The 18253-nt window shown below is 40.9% G+C and overlaps 1 protein-coding gene across 7 annotated transcripts in view; it reads left to right on the top strand.

The window, feature by feature from the left end:
- eml1 (EMAP like 1) overlaps window positions 1-18253 on the top strand; it is a 51287-nt gene that overhangs the window by 29521 nt on the left and 3513 nt on the right. For 3 of the 7 annotated variants that reach the window (XM_025900838.1, XM_005477053.4, XM_025900837.1), the window contains exons 3-19: window positions 1837-1975; window positions 3134-3181; window positions 5036-5164; window positions 5370-5398; window positions 7757-7783; window positions 10683-10812; window positions 11880-12029; window positions 12620-12689; window positions 13252-13362; window positions 13863-13958; window positions 14084-14218; window positions 14364-14463; window positions 14907-15058; window positions 15546-15671; window positions 15944-16075; window positions 16682-16749; window positions 16874-16962. In XM_025900838.1, coding sequence (XP_025756623.1) covers window positions 1837-1975; window positions 3134-3181; window positions 5036-5164; window positions 5370-5398; window positions 7757-7783; window positions 10683-10812; window positions 11880-12029; window positions 12620-12689; window positions 13252-13362; window positions 13863-13958; window positions 14084-14218; window positions 14364-14463; window positions 14907-15058; window positions 15546-15671; window positions 15944-16075; window positions 16682-16749; window positions 16874-16962 — 1731 coding nt within the window. The remainder of the gene's footprint in view (window positions 1-1836; window positions 1976-3133; window positions 3182-5035; window positions 5165-5369; window positions 5399-7756; window positions 7784-10682; window positions 10813-11879; window positions 12030-12619; window positions 12690-13251; window positions 13363-13862; window positions 13959-14083; window positions 14219-14363; window positions 14464-14906; window positions 15059-15545; window positions 15672-15943; window positions 16076-16681; window positions 16750-16873; window positions 16963-18253) is intronic. The other 4 variants (XM_025900835.1, XM_025900839.1, XM_025900836.1 and 1 more) reach the window with 4 other exon arrangements.

Raw genomic sequence — 18253 nt, 5'->3', positions numbered from 1 at the left:
GGACTCATTGTTCCCCACCAGCAGTCTGCTTTCCCTCGACTGAAGCACAGTGATCTGATTCAGAAAGCTTAGCCCAGTCGGGCTGACTGCATGTGGACAATCGTGTACACACAGGAGCGCACGCATTTGTCTTCTTTAACATGCTAACAAAATTACAAACCTCGTTTTGCCCCTGCTGCGTAATTACTACATGAAAGATAACAGAGGGAGTGTGTGCACAGGCCTGAGTATCACTGTGTGTCTGGATGAAGCAGTGTCTATTAAATATTTATCACTGCAGATAAAGCTGCAGCTTGGATTTGTTAGTCTATGCTGCCTGAATGAATTGTGCGTGCGTGTGTGTGTGTGGGTGGGTGTGTGTGTCAGTTTTTCTGATACCACTCCATTTTCTACAAACTGTATTCCATCTCAATGGGAAACCTTTAAAACAATTACATTTAAATTTAGTTTACTTCTTTCTATATTATCACTTAATCTTCTCCCTCTACTTTAACCTGATGATATAAAACACTGTGCAGTTATTTCCCATCTCTGAACCCTCACATTGGAATTATCTTTACATTTGGGAAACAAAACCCTGAAAGTCAAACTACGCTCACTGGCCAGTTCATTAGTTAGCCCTTGCTAGTACCGGGTTGGAGCCCATTTTGCCTTCAAAGCTGCCTTAATGGTATGAATCCAAGAATTCCATATTGATATGGAATCTGCTGCACATCCATGATTGGAATCTCCCCTTCCACCACATCCCAAAGGAGGACCCTACCATCCCATCCAAATATCACAGCGGAATAGGCAATGTTTTTTCAGTCATCTTTTATCCAGTGTTGGTGAGCCTGAGTGAATTGTAGCCTCAGTTTCTTAGTCTTCACTAACAAGATTGTTAACTGGTGTGGTCTTCTGCTGATGTGGTCTTCTGCTGATGTGGTCTTCTGCTACTGTAGCCCATCTGCTTCAAGGTTGTTTGTTCAGGGATGTTTCCTTTTTCATGCCTTTGTTGAGTTACAACTGCATTCATATCAGCTTGAAGCAGTCTGACCGTTCTTCTCTGACCTTCTCTGACATGCAGCTCATTGGACACTTTCTATTTTTCAGGCCATTCTCTGTAACACTAAAGGTGGTTGTGTGGCATAATCGCAGCAGATGAGCAGTTTCTCAAATTGACCAACGAGTCAATGTCATGCATTGAGCTACTGCCAAGTGATTGGCTGGTTAGATTTTTGTGTTAACAAGCAGTTGAGCAAGTGTATCTAATGAAATGACCAGTGAGTATATACTGTGTATGTTAAATGACACAAACGTGTCCATAAACCTATACAGTAGGCCAGTGGCAACCCTGGGTAACATTTTTGGGAAAACCAGCACTACTGTACATTCATTTATTCGTGTTTCTACAAAAACATGAAAAAATATTTCAATAAATCCATGACATGGCAGTGCATGGTTTGACTCGGTATGGCATGTGTCCAGGACTTATCAATCCTCAGCTCCTTTTGCTCCAGCAGGAAGCCCCCCCCACCCCACCCTCCCCAAACCCATGGTCACTCTAAGAAAAAAGTAATTATTACATGTAATACAACAAAAGAAAGCAAATTCATGATATCGGCATATGTAGGGCTAAACATATGTAAACTCCATGTTCAGTGTACAGCTAAAAGCAAAATAAACTAACTTCAAATCAAGAATTCTGAGTTTAATTGTTTGTTGACTGCAAATTCAATTAATGTGTAGACAAATAACAGAGGTGGCAGTACATACAGCGTTATTTTAAATACACTACAGGTGCTGACTCTGATACTAGTTCTTTCTGAACGTGTCTTGTCGTCCTCTTTCTTTCAGCCAGGCCAATGATCGCCACCCTGCCGTTACGGCCCACAGTAAACAACGGGACCGTCCTACCAAAGAAAGGCAGCGGGACTCTGCCATCCCCATCTGGATCTGGATCCAGGAAGGACACCAGCGCGCCAGCCAACAAGACGTAAGGAAACCCAATATGACTATAAATGCATTTGAGCATTGACTTTTCCTCTACTCTTCTTTGTCTGTTTCATTATAATCGACTTTAAGGAGGCTGTCGGCATTTCTGGGAACCTTTTGCTTTCTTAGAGCAACTTGAAGGTGTGGACTGTCACAGTCAGCAGATTTTGTCTTGTTTTTCTACAAAATCCCAAGCGTCATTAAAACCGCTGGAAAGATTTATTGTTCTTCACCCCAGAAGTTTTATGTGTCTCGACATTTCTTCCCTCATGTCTGCCTGTGCCACGCCAGGTCATTTCAGCCATAAATCGTCACATTTCTGGCTTTTTGTCATCCACAGACATTGACATTTAACAGGCCTGATAAAGGCAGACGAAGCATTTTCATCATCTGCTGCTCTGTGTTTTTTGTGCGTCTGTGTGTTTACACGTGAATATGGAGTGCAGGTTATCAATCTTGCCTGCCAGCATAACAATAGCCTTTCCCCATTCTCTGATGACATTAACTAAATCAGATGAAGCTTGGCACACAGCAGGGGCCTGCTCCAGTCCACGCAAATGTTAACTCTGCTTCTCCGCCTCTCTTTTAGAAGTATTAAACTCGGGAGCTCAAGCTTTGACACTGAAAAGATCTTTTTTTAAAAATGAATATTTCATTATATATATATATCCAACCCTGAACACTCTTAATTTTAGGCCTGGCATCGTGACATGAAACAGCACTTTCTTAGTTGAAGGATGATGAGCGGCACTGGAGACTAATGATTAGCCCAACTGTTTTTACTTGTTATGTTGGCATGGCTGTGAATCAGTGTTAACTTAAGATATGACATATGGGTCTCTTGCTACTTGTTAGGGAAAATCAAATCCATCTTCCCTGTGGAGGCAACGTCAGGCTAAAGATGGAAATAGAGTGCACGCCGATAATACAATAGCAGCAAATCTTATACCCCATAAAGTCTTTAGTTTTTAGTTGTATTCCAAGATAGAGTTATTTCTCATCAGTTATCTCTTCTGTTTAGTCTCCTGTGTTGTGCTGGATCCTTTCCATCTTTTTCCTGTCTTCATTGTCTGTCTCTGATTATGTGTCGTTTCCCACTGTGATGCATCCTGTTTATGTCTCGTTCACCTACGTTGTTATGTCCTGCCACTCTGTCCAGTTTCTCCTCCCTGTCTCGTTCCTCCAGAATTCTCTATCTGCCCCTCAGGTGAGACTATCACCACGTTACAGTATGCTGTAGATTTATACATAACCTCATCAGCGCCTAACTGATCTAACACGTGCTTAACTCGATCTCCAGTTTTTAAAATCGCTCACTAAATTATACGAAACTTGAGATTTTTTTTTATTTGGTGTGATTAATCATATGTTTTTTAAGTTTTTGGTGCAGCGTGTGTGTTATTTGCTGTGCCTGTGTGGGATTACTTAAACTGCAGACTGATCACAATCCCATCAGCACTGGCGTACACAGAACAGCCTTCAAAGCCCTGTGGTCCAATTACTGTGATTCCTCATGGGATAACACGGCAAACAACCGTTTCTCTCTTTCTCTCACTCTTCTTTCCATCCTGTTCTCTTCTTTAATGAACAAACACACACAGGCTCTCCAGAAGGGATAACAGCCACCGGCCAGTTTTAGAATTTGAATAGACTTTCCTCCCATAGGGTGGATTAGGTGACTCGGCCTGCTGGTCATTGGATTGCTGATGGAGCCTTTTTATTGTTGTGAATGGGCAGGCTGCCGGCACCACCAATATGCAGATTTACAGAGGTCTGTGCAGATGCTGTGGTTATTATAATCACAGAGGAGTAAACAGAGTAAAACTCTGAGGAAACGGCACCGTGCGCTTTTGCAAAAAGTTGTTTCTTTTTCTTTCCTAATGTGAGGCATTATGTGTGTCAACATGCTGGCAAAGACAGATAGATGCAGTTTTATAGATTGCACAATTTTTGCATTTTATACAGGTGACTTCCCACCTTTGATGGACCTGATTTCCTCAACTTCCTGTTTTGCTGTTAGTGAGGTAGCAGTGTTTGCTAAGCAGGCCCAATCTATTGCTTTGTCCTGATCAGTGGTTCTTCACACTGGGTTCCAAGGACCCTCTGCAGGTTCATAACCGATAACCAGAGGGTCCTTAAAATATTTCTTGTAAAATACAAACTTGAGTCGTATCATTTTTTTAAAAAAAGACATATATACACATCACACAGCTCATTTAACCAATAACACCTGGGCTTGTGTGTCCATTACTCCCTCCCATGGCATCTCTGGGAGAAGAATAACTGACCATTCTCAAGGTGTAACAAACCTCTACTGCTGCTGCACAGTTTGACCTCCTAGTGAATGGAGATGGTGTGGGTAAATGAACAACGCTATTCATGCTACCATTATAAAGGTGTCCCTGGAAGATGTCCTTGCCTGAAAGGGGTACATGGCCCCAAAAAGTTTGAGCTTTAATAATCTTCTAAGAAAGATGCTTCGTGTCCTGAAAGGTGTTCTTAATCTCCTCAAACAACTTTGCTAATACTGCTTACTTGTAATCAGTAATACTAATATTAATATTACATAATATTCACACACACACGCTCTGATAGGAGCATCTCAGGGTTCAGTATTTTACCTAAGGATACTTCAGCATCCAGGTTGGAGGATCAAACCACCAACCTTTCAATTAGTGCACAGCCGCTCTACCTCCTGAGCCACAGCCAGGAGGTAGAGCGGGGATAAAGCTATTCTAGTACTTAAGTTGTGTAGTAATGCAGCAAAAGCAGCAACAAGCAGGATTTCTTTATGTAATGAATTAATCCAGAATTAAATTAATCTGTATTACTTAGTATTTAGCCGTCTGCCAGCTTTGCCCTATTTGTGAGTGGCCGGTTGTCTCTAGGTGCCAGACGGGGACAGATCTCAGCTGATTAAGGGGAAAAAATATATATACGTCTGGATGAAAACTTTAACAGGTGGCATTTTCAGAAAAAGCAGCATCCGGTAAGTTTTGTGAGCTATTTCTTGTGACTCTTTCTCTCTCTTTGCCTTTGTCTTCCATCCTTTTAATCACAGCACTGTGAGGAGAGCCAATTCTAATGAACAAATGGGGACTCTCAATCGGAAAGATTCAGGCGACTCCAAGGGCAACCGAACCCGAGCCGGATCCACCGGAAGCAACTCCAGCGGCAAAAGGAGTGACAGGTAAGGCAGAACCAGCAGTGAATCAGTTTTTCTCCATTCAGCGCCACATGGAAGCTAAGATGTATAACAATGTTTGTGTTTTGCAAAACAGAAACTACAAGGTTTTCCTTATAAGGCCCTTTCAAATTAAAATGTACAGTAGCGATGGTTTACCCAAAGTTGGGGTGCTGATTGACACCTGTCTGTTTACTTGTTTACTTTGCAGCAAACAGAAGGACCCAGTGTTCAATCCAGGTAAGAAGCGTCTCCTTTATGGCTGTCTGGCCTTGATGACTATGAGTTTCCAAGCTATGGTCCAACTCATTGAGAGCCATTACATAAAATATGCTCAGTGGTTCTCTGTGTCAGTCGGAGGTCAATGCATTTTTTTAGAAATCCTGTTAAAATACAGAATTATGTATTCGCTTTTTTGTTTATCCCTAAAAGGAAGCAGTGCAAGAGATGCCTTGAACTGTTTTCTGTACCCAGATGACCACTGACCGCTAACACACAATGCTTTGTCTTAGTGTTCATTTTCTCCATCATTTCCTCCCTCACAAGTAACAAGCATCCTACATCCTCATCTTCAAATTGCCATTTGTCTTTTTTGTAATAAGTTCTTCCTGCTTCTTATGTTAAACTGAACTTTTGGTTGCACAGCTAAAAAGTTTGTCATTTGAAGTTAAAAAAGCAGATCCTAATATTGTCCAGTGAGCTGATAAACTTCCTCTGCTTTTGTTGAAGAGATTCAAATGCATAAATATATCAATAGCAAGCCTCCAGGAGCTTTTCCAAGTAAATCAGAATTTTACAGAAATCTTTTTAAGGGTTTCTCTTTGAGGCCACAAAAAAAGATATAAAGTACACTCCTGGGTAAGCTGTTATAGCTAATTGCATTGGAATTTGCTATAGTAACTTTCTAGCTAATTAAAATAGCGGCCAGGTGATTTCCATAAAACGATATAAAAGTTTTTAATAGCGGAAGGAGTGCAAGGTTAATATGACTCACGTAATATGTGATATTAGTGCAGCAATGAGATAAAACCTGAAAGGTCAAATGTGTAACTTGAGAAAACACCAGCAAAAATTCTGCAAAAGTACACGAAATAAAATAGATGTTGAATAAAATAGAAAAGCCTTTACAAAAAAACCAAAACAAAACTCACAAAACAGAACGTGTTTTGGGGGGACAATAATGTGACGGAACAGCAGCGGAAGTAACATGCTAACAGTTAACGGCTAAAAGCAAACACGCATCTACAAAATTATATGAGTTATGAGACTAAAACAGTCAGTATCTTTTTCCTCCTCACAACACTGAAGCGTCCTCCGCTTCTTTTAAGTTTGTCTCAGGGCGATTCTTCCCATGTTTTGGTTTCTGTCACTTACGCAGCTGTTCCGTCATGTTAATGCTTCCCCAAAAACACACGTTTCCGGTTTTCTTTACTTCCATTGTGGGTCTTGTTTTGGATTTTTTTCTTAACTGCATTTCTGTTGTGTTTTGTGTACTTTTGCAGCATTTTTCTATTTGCTGGTGTTTTCTTAAATCGCAGTGCATTTGACCTCTCTGAGTTACTGTAAATTTTAAAAAGTTAAAAACATACAAGCATCTAACAGCTGAAAAATTCCTCTCAAGAAAATCCTTCAATCTGATGCTTTGAATCTTTTTGATTCATGCACCTGACAGGTGAACCAGATCTGTATCCTTTGAACAAAATCCAGAAAGCACATTGTAACAAGACAATGGGACTGGATATAAAATTAGATGAGTATTGATCAGAATTTCCATATCCAGCATGCTATTGATTTCTGCCTAAATTGCACCGCTGCGTTTCATCTGGTTCCATATTTACTCGGCTCGATCTACAGAACGAGACAAAGCTTTACCAGGTTTCTGTCTGTGTTATGAAAAGATAAAACAATGTGCAGCTTACTGATCCACCACATGTCACAAACTGCCTTAAATATTCAGAAGTTTAAGGCCATAGTTTAAAAAAAAAAGAAATTACAGCAATTTACGATGCAAAACATGATCGAATGAGCCAGTCGATATTCCCGCTAATTTATTTCACTTGTGTCACGCTCTGATGATTTAGGCTACTTGATGCAGGAATTGATCATAGGCAGTTTGATAGGCATAACCTATTACGATGTGACAATAAACCAATGTGAGCAATAATTGCAGTCATAGCTTTTATCTCATGCTTGCCTGCAGGACATGAACGTGAAATGGTTTATTAGATTTTTGGTAAAAAATAGTCTTTGTCCTCACATTAAACTAAGCTAACAAAATAGACATTTTTCTTTGTTTTAAGCTAAACAAGAAATAAAAGGGTTAGTAGATGGGGGTCGGGGTGGGGGGTTTAATTTAATTATTCACTTACAGTGTAGCAGCAGAGGGTGGAGCACCGGGAAACGAGCATTGATTCTTTTGGCCATTTAAGGAGTAGCCATTAGGAATGAGGCTGATTCATTAAGAACATTACGGAGAGAAGCTGCTGTTCATTAAAACCAGTAAACAGGAAGTTCACTCATATTAGGACAGACCAGGAAGTGAGGAAGCGATGCCACGCCTCACCTGGTGCTTGTGTGTCTCTCTGTGACCTTTACAAGGAATGCGACGTGTGACCCACTGCAAAGGTAGGCCACTCACCCCCGTCCCCTAATACCCATCCGCTCCCAGTTATCCACAGCTCTCTGGACACTGCAGACAATTTGTTCTGATCTCTGAACACATATCACTTTTGCTCTAAGCCTCAAAAGCCATTTTACTCTTCTGGATAAAATGAGGATTGTTGATCTGAAATTTCAACTCATAGTTTTGTTCACCTCCAACTTTTAGGTATCTAAAACTTTCGCAGTACACAGAAAGCTGTCCAGACAGGGGCAGGAGTGGGTTCACAAAATGTTTGTGAACATAGCCTTCCCTTTAATTTGTTTCTGAGACTGGATTAATTAACATAAAAACACCCACACCTCCTACCTAACCTCCACCGAGTGCTGCATCAGAGTGGGATTGCAGTGTTTGCAGTTTACTTGTTATTTAGCTGTGGGCGAAAGCTGCCGCCTTACCACAGTTGTGCCTGTTTGCTCGCAGCCTCACTTTCGCTCACAGGCATTTAGTCTCTGTCACCATAGTAACCACACAAAGATTTCTGACACTTGCTGCCTCGCAGTCGCTTTGAGTTTTTCTGCGAACTCTTTAAATCCTCTGTTCTCAGATCCTTCGCTTCAGTTCAGAGCAAGTAGATTTGCCACTGCTTACCTCCCCACCCTCAAAGTGAATATTTGCATTACAAACACACTGAGTATCTGATTTTGGGGTAGTTCCTATTGAAGTCTGTTTGATTTATTTTTTTTTTCAGCTTGTAGTTTTCTCACACAGCCTGACGAGTGTGTGCGTGTGTGTGTGTGTGTGTGTGTGTGTTGTCCCCTTCAGATGAGTGTTTGAACAAAACTGGCTAAAGTGAAAGCCAAGCCCACTTCTTTACAGATATATTGGTGTTTGCACAGCCTTGTTACAGAGGAATGTAATCTTTAAAACAAACAATGAGATGATTGTGAACATTTTGTTGCTAAAAGCATCTGGTTCCAACGTTTCAGGCTGGTGACTTCTTAAAATGAAGTCGTGTGTGTGTGTGTGCGTGTGTGTAGCCTCTTGTGGCAGACTGGATGCATTTGTGTTTTTGAGCAGTTAACCCCCAAAAAGGTGGTGTTTACCCCTGAAACCTTTCATTTTAATTCTTCTGCATAGCTGTAATTAAAATAAAACCTGAAAAAAATAATACTGAAGTTAGACTTTCAGTCTAATTTGATTTAATTGGAAATTCGGCAATAAAGCTTTTTTTATGTAATTAAGAGATTATAGCCCCATAAAATATAGCAGTTATAAAGTATATGGTCTTTTTTGTAACATCATTTTCTTTATTTTGCAATCACTTCCATAGGCTATAGTAAAATAGAGGATAATGCAGGGTATGCTTTTATTTAGGGCTGTGTCTTAGTTTTTTAAACCAGAAATGATACCCAAAGCACAAATCTGACTGAGAAACCCAGATGGCAACCACCAATATTCTCAACGCAAAGCATTAATATGCAAACCAATTTACAACCATGACTACTGCCATCATTTATATACAGTCTATGTAAAGGCTCCAAAACCAGGTTTCGAATGACTGAGGGGGAGATCTTATATGAGACCAACAAAAAACGACAAATTTAATTTCATTACTCAACAGATACTAAATTACTACATTTCTAAATATATCCCAGTCTTCAACTAAATGCTGTCTTAAATTGGGAATAATTTCCATAGTTTCCCTGTGTCCTACCAGTTTCATCATTCTTGTACTTAATGTAAAAAAAAACTTATGTGTCTAACTTTTTGCATTTCTTGATCCTGCTTTGTCCCTATTTTGCCCTCTTCATCTATCTGGCCCTGACAACCTCTATTACCCCGCTTCATCAACAACTCCCCTGCTCTTTCTCCTTATCTACGTTATAGTCACAGTACAGATTTACCTCAGCCGCTCTACAAAGTTGACTGGGAACGGCAGCGTCCCTGCAGCTTCAGCTGTAACGACCCGTTCAGCCACCAACACACAACGAACCTCAGAAATCAGCAGGGCCAGCATGGCCAAAAAAGGCAACGCTGCCAAGGTTTCAGCGGCCAGAAAGACCCCGAATTTTAGCATCCAGTTGAGGAAGTCAGGGAGCCTGTTATCCTACTCTCCCCTTGACACACCCAGCTACCGTAGCCCTATTAAATCCCCCAGCCAGTACTTCCAGATTTGTTATTAGCAAGCATAAGCAAGCTTTTCTAGAGAGGACAGCATATTTTCAATTATCAATCTAAAGTAATAAATGCAGATTCATGATTTTAAACCTGATCTTTCCCTTTAAAAACAACACAAGGACAGAATCAGAAAAAAAGTAGCAAAATGAATACAAAAACCTTTAAAGCCATCAATTTGATCCATTAGTCAACCTTTCTGATGATCTGTTAACATTAAAGTTCTTTTTGTTCATTTTGGTTTCCTTGGTGTTTTCTGCATGGTTTATTTTGCATGTTTTAAAATGATTTCTTAGTGTTTCCTTTTCTAAGCCTCGATCTGTTTTTTTCTTTTCACTGCTTCTCTTGTGTCTGCGTTTCATGCTGGTCAATCTATGCTGTGAGCTGAATATTCCTGAGTTGTGAAGGTTTTTAACAAAGTGTTTGCAGTTTTATTTTGTGCTGCTTCTTGTCAAATATGTGTTTTGAAATGGCCAATAAAATCCGTTAAAAAGCTGTTTGTCTTCCCAAGCTCTGTCATTTTTTTATCATCTCACATCACTTCATCCTCTTGTCTTGTCTCAGTATTATCACTCTTGTCATTCAAACAATAATGGATGTATTAAGTTGCAGTGCTGTGTGTGCTTCTGTTTTGCCGTATTGTAAAAAAGTGACACTGTAAGTGATTTAATTCCACCCAGGATTCAGGGGTTCTGTGTTTGTGCATCTAAACATTATCTCACCGATTATTCTTGTTGCCTTTTCTAGAGGAGGGTTATGTGAAAATGTATTTGAAAGGTCGCCCCGTCACCATGTACATGCCCAAAGACCAAGTGGACAGCTACTGCCTGGAGGCAAGAGCAGAGCTACCCAGCAACAAACTCAAGCTGGACTGGGTGTATCCTTTTACTGCAACCTATTTGCCAAATACCGGAGGCAGGGAGCTTGTGTGAGAGCATTTTGACATGTTTTGCACAGAAAAAGTTCAAGTATAATCCCACTTTCCGATTTGGAAAGTTTCTCAAAGTAATCATCTGAGGAAATCCACATTGTGATGTAGTTGTGGGAGTTAAGAGGAGGAAGGCGCGAGCCTGTCTTTTTGCTTTCCCTGCTTGTCAGAGCAGATCTGTTCAGATGTTCATTTTCACCCGATTGTGCTGCCGCTGTCGGAGCCGGGCTCATCGCTCAGCGGCCTGGAGTCAGTAATAACCTGCGCACAGCTGGCAGGCTAAAGCACGGCCAGTCAGCAGCTCCTCTTGTGCTGTTTTATTTTTACTTTGTGTCACTGCGGTTTTATTTCTTTGCTTCTTTTGTTCGTTGATGAAGGAGTGAATATAGCTGGTTGTTAAGCCTGTCACAAACCCAGAGGCAAAACAGAAAATGATCAAATCTGATAAGGAAAGCACAAACAACAAACACACCGATAGAAATACAAATGTGGGCTGTGCATTTTGGATATGATGAATTATCCACTTTAAAAATGGAGCTATTTAGCTTTTGCTTGTTTTCTTTTGCAGTGAAGAATGTCCACATTAAACATGCCCAAAGTGTAATTCATCAATAATGTTAATAGAGCAGCATGTAATGCTTTAAAAAGCTCTAAACACTTGGTTTCAGACAGTTTTCCTTGGATCTACATGATGTCAAAGAGACTGGAATCTTTAATGCAGTCATCTCAGTCACAGAAGCCCCTCCCACTCACTGTTCAAGTGTTCTGTTTGCAAGTGGCAGCCAATCAGAAGAAAGGCGAGATTAGCTCAGTCAGTGGATGAAATGAAAAGATGAATTTTTATAGTTATTTTTGCTACTCCTGATCTCATTTTTGATCCACACAGTTTAAATTTATGAATGCTACACAAATGAAAGCACATAGCTGTTTGTGATTAAAGAAAACAGCAAAACGTGTGTTATGGACCCATTTAGGGTTTTGCTTTTCTTTCATTCCTTGACTGCTTTCTTGTTCAGCTATGGTTACCGCGGTCGAGATTGTCGCTCCAACCTTTACTTGCTCCCCACTGGAGAAACGGTGTATTTCATCGCCTCCGTGGTCGTCCTGTTTAACGTGGACGAGCGGTTGCAGAGACACTACACCGGACACACAGACGACATCAAATGGTAAGCGACGTCAGCAGCCCAGATCAAGTCTTTAATCTCGCTCTCATCTCATTGCTCTTTGTATCTCCTATTCCTGACAAATACACAACTGACTCGTGTAGCTACAGCGGGCGAAGTAACAGGTGCACTTAAGTGTTGCATTCAGGCACAAGGCTGAAAGTATATTTGTAGGAAGGCTTGGAGTGCAGTGAGAGTAACCTTGAGCAGTCACTGCCATGATTATGTTATCACACGCTGAGGTTAATAAAAGTTCAGCTTATTAATTGCCAGTTTGGATTACACATCAGAGGATGAATCACAGAGAGATTCTTGCTCCTTTTAAGACAAAGTGTTTGAACTTCCTGCGAGTGGTGCTGCACTGCCAAAGCCCCCAAAGGAATTCATCTTAATATGTTTAATTTCCCTCCACAGTTTGACGCAGACAGCGTGTGGTAGCTACAGCGAATATCATATTCATGTCTTTAAAAAGCTCACTCACCAAAAGCAGCCTTTCATGTCCTGGGAGCACATGGCTCATCTTTATTCAAACCGTCCTTTGATGTCAAAAAGCCTGTTTTCACGTCTACTTTTCACATCTTTCTCTCCACCAGCCTGGCTGTCCACCCTGATAAAATCACCATAGCAACTGGGCAGGTGGCGGGCACCTCCTCAGACGGAAAAGTAAGTGAGATCTGCTCCTCATGTTTTATCAAGTTATCCATTATCATTTTGATTTATTGTGTTTGGGTGTAAATTTTTTCTTGAAGAAACAGATTTACCTAATTCAGGCAGTTCTGGTAGAGAGTTCCTGCATCCAGCTCCACTCACCGGTCACTTTGTTAGGTACACCTTACTCTTACACAGTTGGACCCCTTTTTCCCTCCAAACTGCTTTAATTCTCTAGGGAAACATTTCTCAAAAATGTTGGTTCATGTTGACATGATAACATCACACAGATGCTGCAGAAATGTTGGAGCACAGCCATGATGCAACCCAAACAGCCTTTGGGTTGTGGTGGAGATCTGGTGGCTGTGGAGAGCATTTGAGAGCAGTGAACTCATTGCCGTGTACAAGAAACTAGCGTAACCCTGGCTGATTAGATATTTGCATTAATAAGCAGCTGAGCTGTCTCTAATAAAGTGGCCAGTGAGTGTATTTTCTCAGTGAATTTGCTTCTTCAAGCCGTACGTCACATCAAACTGATGTGTCGTGCCGATGGTTGTGTGTAATCCCTGTCTGGCAGCAGCTGGCTCCTCACGTTCGTGTGTGGGACTCCGTCAGCCTCAACACCCTCCATGTTCTGGGCACCGGCTTCTTTGACAGAGCGCTCGTCTGCCTGGCTTTCTCCAAGTCGGTGAGGAAACCCCCTCTGTCACACTTAAATAAATAAATTAGTGACTTCATAAATTAATTAAAATGTCACAAACTGCATGAACTGATGGATAAATTGTGACATAAGTTCATATTTTGTTTACATTTCTTTTGTTTTTTATTAACCTTGGTTTCCCATTTAGTTTGCCGTTCTATGTAATTAATTAATTCTTAGTTTCTACTGCAAGGACAGGCGCTGTCATTCACAGCAGGTCAGAGGTTAACTTCACCTCTGTTGGTTTATCAGTGCCAAGCTCACAATATATAGTTCAAGCACTCAGCTAATCTAGTAAAAATTAATACTGTCAGTAATTTAGTTTTAAATTATTCATTGCCTACATTTATTTTTAATATGTTTTTATTACACTTAATGAATTGATTATTTATTTATTGAGTCCATTTATTACTTTATTCATTTTATTTTGACAGTTCCAGTTCTCTGTAAAATTAACCTCTTTATTTTAAAAACATTTTTAATGTCAGAACGGAGGAAACACACTTTGTGTTGTCGACGACTCCAACGACCACGTTCTCTCTGTGTGGGACTGGCAGAGAGAGGACAGACTGGCTGAAGTTAAGGTATCTGCACATGTATTGTGTGATTTCTTTGTTTGAGTGTGATTGCCTCAGTATGCTCAGTGTTTAATGTTTCTCCTGACCTTCATTCTTTCTGTTCTTTTTTTCTCCCACGTGTTTCGGCTCAGTGCTCCAACGAGTCGGTGTTTGCTGCCGACTTTCACCCCACAGACAGCAACATCGTGGTGACGTGTGGCAAGTCCCATCTATATTTCTGGAACCTGGAGAAAGGCATGCTGGTCAAGAAGCAAGGACTGTTTGAGGTAGGACTGTCCCTCACATGTTAGGAAGCATATTCACATATAGAGTCATGACAGCATGTAATGTCATGAGTTGTTGCGTTGCTATATATAGACATTTGGCGGTAGCTGAGCAAAATTCAGCTGTATGTTCTTGTGTTTACTGCAGAAACAAGAGAAGCCCAAGTTTGTGTTGTGCGTGACCTTCGCGGAAAATGGAGACGCTATAACCGGAGACTCGAGTGGGAACATCCTGGTGTGGGGAAAAGGTACTCGACTGTTTCACGCTCGCCTGTGAAAAGGATCATGTCTGTAGGGTGTACGCAGTGAGTGAGTCTGCAGAGAAAGAGAGCGTACCACGGCTGAAAATAGGGGTGTGGTCAAAAATAGAAAAAGCTGTGTGCTTTCACCTGACTCGCAGAAGAAGTGTGCGTCAGAAGCACAACCAAAAAAAAACAAATAATGATTCTGTCTGCGAAGGATTTTGTGGTTATAAGCTCAAAGATGCGTCATTGTGGTGGTGGAATCAGGAGACTAGGAGTCAAAGATGTGTCTCGATCTGAACTGTTTTATTTAAAAGGAAAAAAAGGTGCAGGAGATGTGCAGTCGTACAGTTTTATACCCTCATCACACCGTCTGTCTCTGTCAGTTTATCTGCCCTCTGCATACAGTCGACCTTTACGCCCTTTCCTGTCCCATCTTCATTGTGCAGGCACTAATCGCATCAGCCACGTCATCCAAGGAGCTCACGAAGGCAGCATCTTTGCTCTGTGCATGCTGAGGAACGGCACTCTGGTGTCTGGGGGGAAAGACCGCAGGCTCATTTCCTGGGACAGCAGCTACCAGCAGACACAAACGGTGGAGGTGAGAAAGCAAAAACGCTCTGAGGCAAATGCAAAGTTTATAAATTACACATAATTTTACAGATGGGGTACATTAGTCATGCTGTTAAAAATTTGACAGAATTCTTGGGTTTTTAATGCTTAGTTCCTGAGCTCTATAGCATCTTAATGATGCACCAGAAGCACACACTGTTAAGATGTATTAATAAAATGTTAAGCTGAATATCAAGCACCTTCCTCCAAGTAGGTCTCAGTCTGGTATATTAGCCAGAATTTGCATGCATGCCTGAGGCGGCTGACTATGCATTCTGAGTACTGCATCGTATCATAAATATTACAGAGGATAAGATGGATTTGTGCTTTCAAAGAGATTCACAGGCATTTATAGCAATGAGACTCGTGGTTCACATTGACTGTATTATTATAATAAATTAGCTGATCTTGCCTGAGGCAGCTGTTAGGTTCCAGGTGAAGCGGTGTTGTGCATGATCGCTGCTTTTTCTCTACAGGTGCCTGAGTTGTTTGGTCCCATCCGGACTATAGCAGAGGGCAGAGGGGAGACTGTGCTCATCGGGACCACGAAGAACTTTGTTTTGCAAGGCAGTTTGGATGGAGAGTTCATCCCCATTACACAGGTACGTGCAGCAGTCAGGTTTATCCCTACACTGGCTGTCCAATAGGAGGGTTCCTTCTTTCTTCCTTTCCTTAGAACCTACTACTAGCTCATCTCAAAGGGTTAAGCTTCAAGTTCATGCAAATGAAAATGAAATTTTAATGAATAAATGAATGTGTTTGATTAAGTTACAACAGGATGTGTTCAAATGCTTTGCACAACCCCAAAACAGCAGTTTGCTGATTAGTTTTATCAGCTTTGTTTCTTTCTCTTTCTTTCTCTTCTTTTCTGCAGGGTCACACTGATGAGTTGTGGGGTTTAGCCATCCATCCCTGGAAACCTCAGTTTCTGACCTGTGGGTATGACAGGCAGGTCTGTCTGTGGGACTCAAGCTCCCATCAGCTGATCTGGTCCAAGAACCTGGAAGTAAGTTTAGGCAACACTGGCCCCTGGGGTCAGTCACTGGAACTACACAGCAAACATATGAAGATCATTTTTATGTCTATTAGAATAAACAGGACATCAAGTAGCAAAAGTGCACGTACACATTTACAGCAAAGCTTTCAGCATAATATTATTTATACTTTATATGAATTTGGATTATTTGAATTATTGATCACATTAAAGATTCCCTCCAAATACATTTCATAACACAATTCAGTAAAAATTCAGTAAAAAAATAAATCTTTTTCTATTGCATCTATTTCTTCTCTCTTGCTAAAGAAATCAATTTATATGTGTGGTACCAGTCATACTAGTGAGATGTGAAGTGCTTAACTGATTCTGATTAGCATGATGCTATATATCTTCTACATGACTGAGATCATCATTTTCAATGTCTGTGCACTGTACACTACAAAAGTAGAGGTCACAAAATCACGCTCATCTTAAATTCAAGGCAAGCAGTGAAACCAGGAGATAAACGTAAAAGCTGCACACAAATGAATCTGCATAGTGAGGTAACAATAATCAAAACCCATTAATGAGTGAAGGGGTGGACTTTAAATGTCATATTCTTTCTTCTTCTCACAGGATGCTGCACAGTCAGCAGGTTTCCATCCTTCTGGAGCTGTGGTTGCAGTAGGAACCCAGACGGGCAGGTACAGACACCATCACCAAAAAGCATTTAGTGCCAGTGCACTTGGTTAAGAGATGCAGCCTTTAATTTACAGCTAAAAATAAGTATTTATAAGATTTTGATTGGTTCTGTCATCGATCCTGCAGGTGGCTGGTACTGGACACAGACTCTAAGGATTTAGTCACAGTGCACACAGATGGGAATGAGCAGCTGTCGGTTATGCGCTATGGGCCAGGTATGGTGTTAATCTCATGTTTGTGTATTCATGTTAGGAAAATTAAGAAGACTACACAGAAGACTTGTATGTGTTGTAGTTTGTTGATTGAAGAGAGCTAAAACTGCCAAAATCAAAACAAAAGAAGTCATATACTCATGAGCCACTTTATTAGGTACACCTTTCTTTGACCCGATTTTGCCTCCAGAACAGGCTTAATTGTTTGTGGCATCGATTCATCAAGGAGCTGGAAACATACTGACATGATAGCAAATCTCGCGCTCCATCACATCCCAAAGGTGCTCTACTGGATTGAGAGCTGGTGACTGTGGAGGCCATTTGAATACGGTGAACTCAAAGCCAGTTTGAGTGTTGTGACCTGGCACCTTGTCTTGCAGCTATCAGAAGATGGATACACTGTGGTCATAAAGGGATGGACATGGTCATTTGTGGAGTTTAAACAATGATTACTTGGTACTAAACCAAAAACACAAGGCAGGGTGGATCCCTGCTGTTATATTGTTCATGTGAAATCCGCTTAAGCTTAAAGCAGTCTGGCCATTCTTCTCTGACCTCTGGCATCAAAAATGCACTTTCACCCAGAGAACTGCTGCTCGCTGGATATTTTCTCCTTTTCCGACCATTCTCTGTAAACCCTGGAGATGTTTGTGTGGGAAAATCCCACGTCAGCAGTTTCTGAAACACTCCTGCCTGGCACCAACAACCACACCACTTTCAGAGTCACATAAATCACCCTTCTTCCCCAGTCTGGTGCTCAGATTGAACTCCAGCAGTCTTGACCATGTCTACATGCCTAAATGACTGAGATGCTGCCATGTGATTGGCTAATTATCGCCTTCTTGTTAACAAGAAGTTGAACAGGTGTACCTAATGAAGTGATCAGTGAGTGTATATGAATGACCAAGTAAAGTAATATTGTTATAAAAACCAAAAATTAATACATACAATTGTAGACATTTAAAACAGTAGGAAATCTGATTAATTAATGCTTCTATTTTTTTATTATTTATTTTTACTTTATATTTACTGATTTAACTAGTGCTGTTCGTGGGGCTGGAGGGCGCTAATGCGTTAACCAGCTAACCGCGCTAACGCGTTGACGCCGTGCAGCCCCACACGGGGTGATCCGCGTTAACTCGCTAACAGAGATTTGCTGCATTAATGCGATTATGGCGTTAACGTCATTTTAACAAGATTAACGCTACCAGCACTAATATATACATTCAAAAATTACATTAGATTATTTAGTTTTAAATTAATTCTGCATATATCTGATATTCGGGTAAGAGTG

The sequence above is a fragment of the Oreochromis niloticus genome, linkage group LG19 (genome assembly GCF_001858045.2).
Source record: "Oreochromis niloticus isolate F11D_XX linkage group LG19, O_niloticus_UMD_NMBU, whole genome shotgun sequence".
NCBI lineage: Eukaryota > Metazoa > Chordata > Actinopteri > Cichliformes > Cichlidae > Oreochromis > Oreochromis niloticus.
The sequence above is the reverse complement of the archived record's forward strand: the minus strand, read 5'-3'. Positions and strand labels throughout refer to the sequence as shown.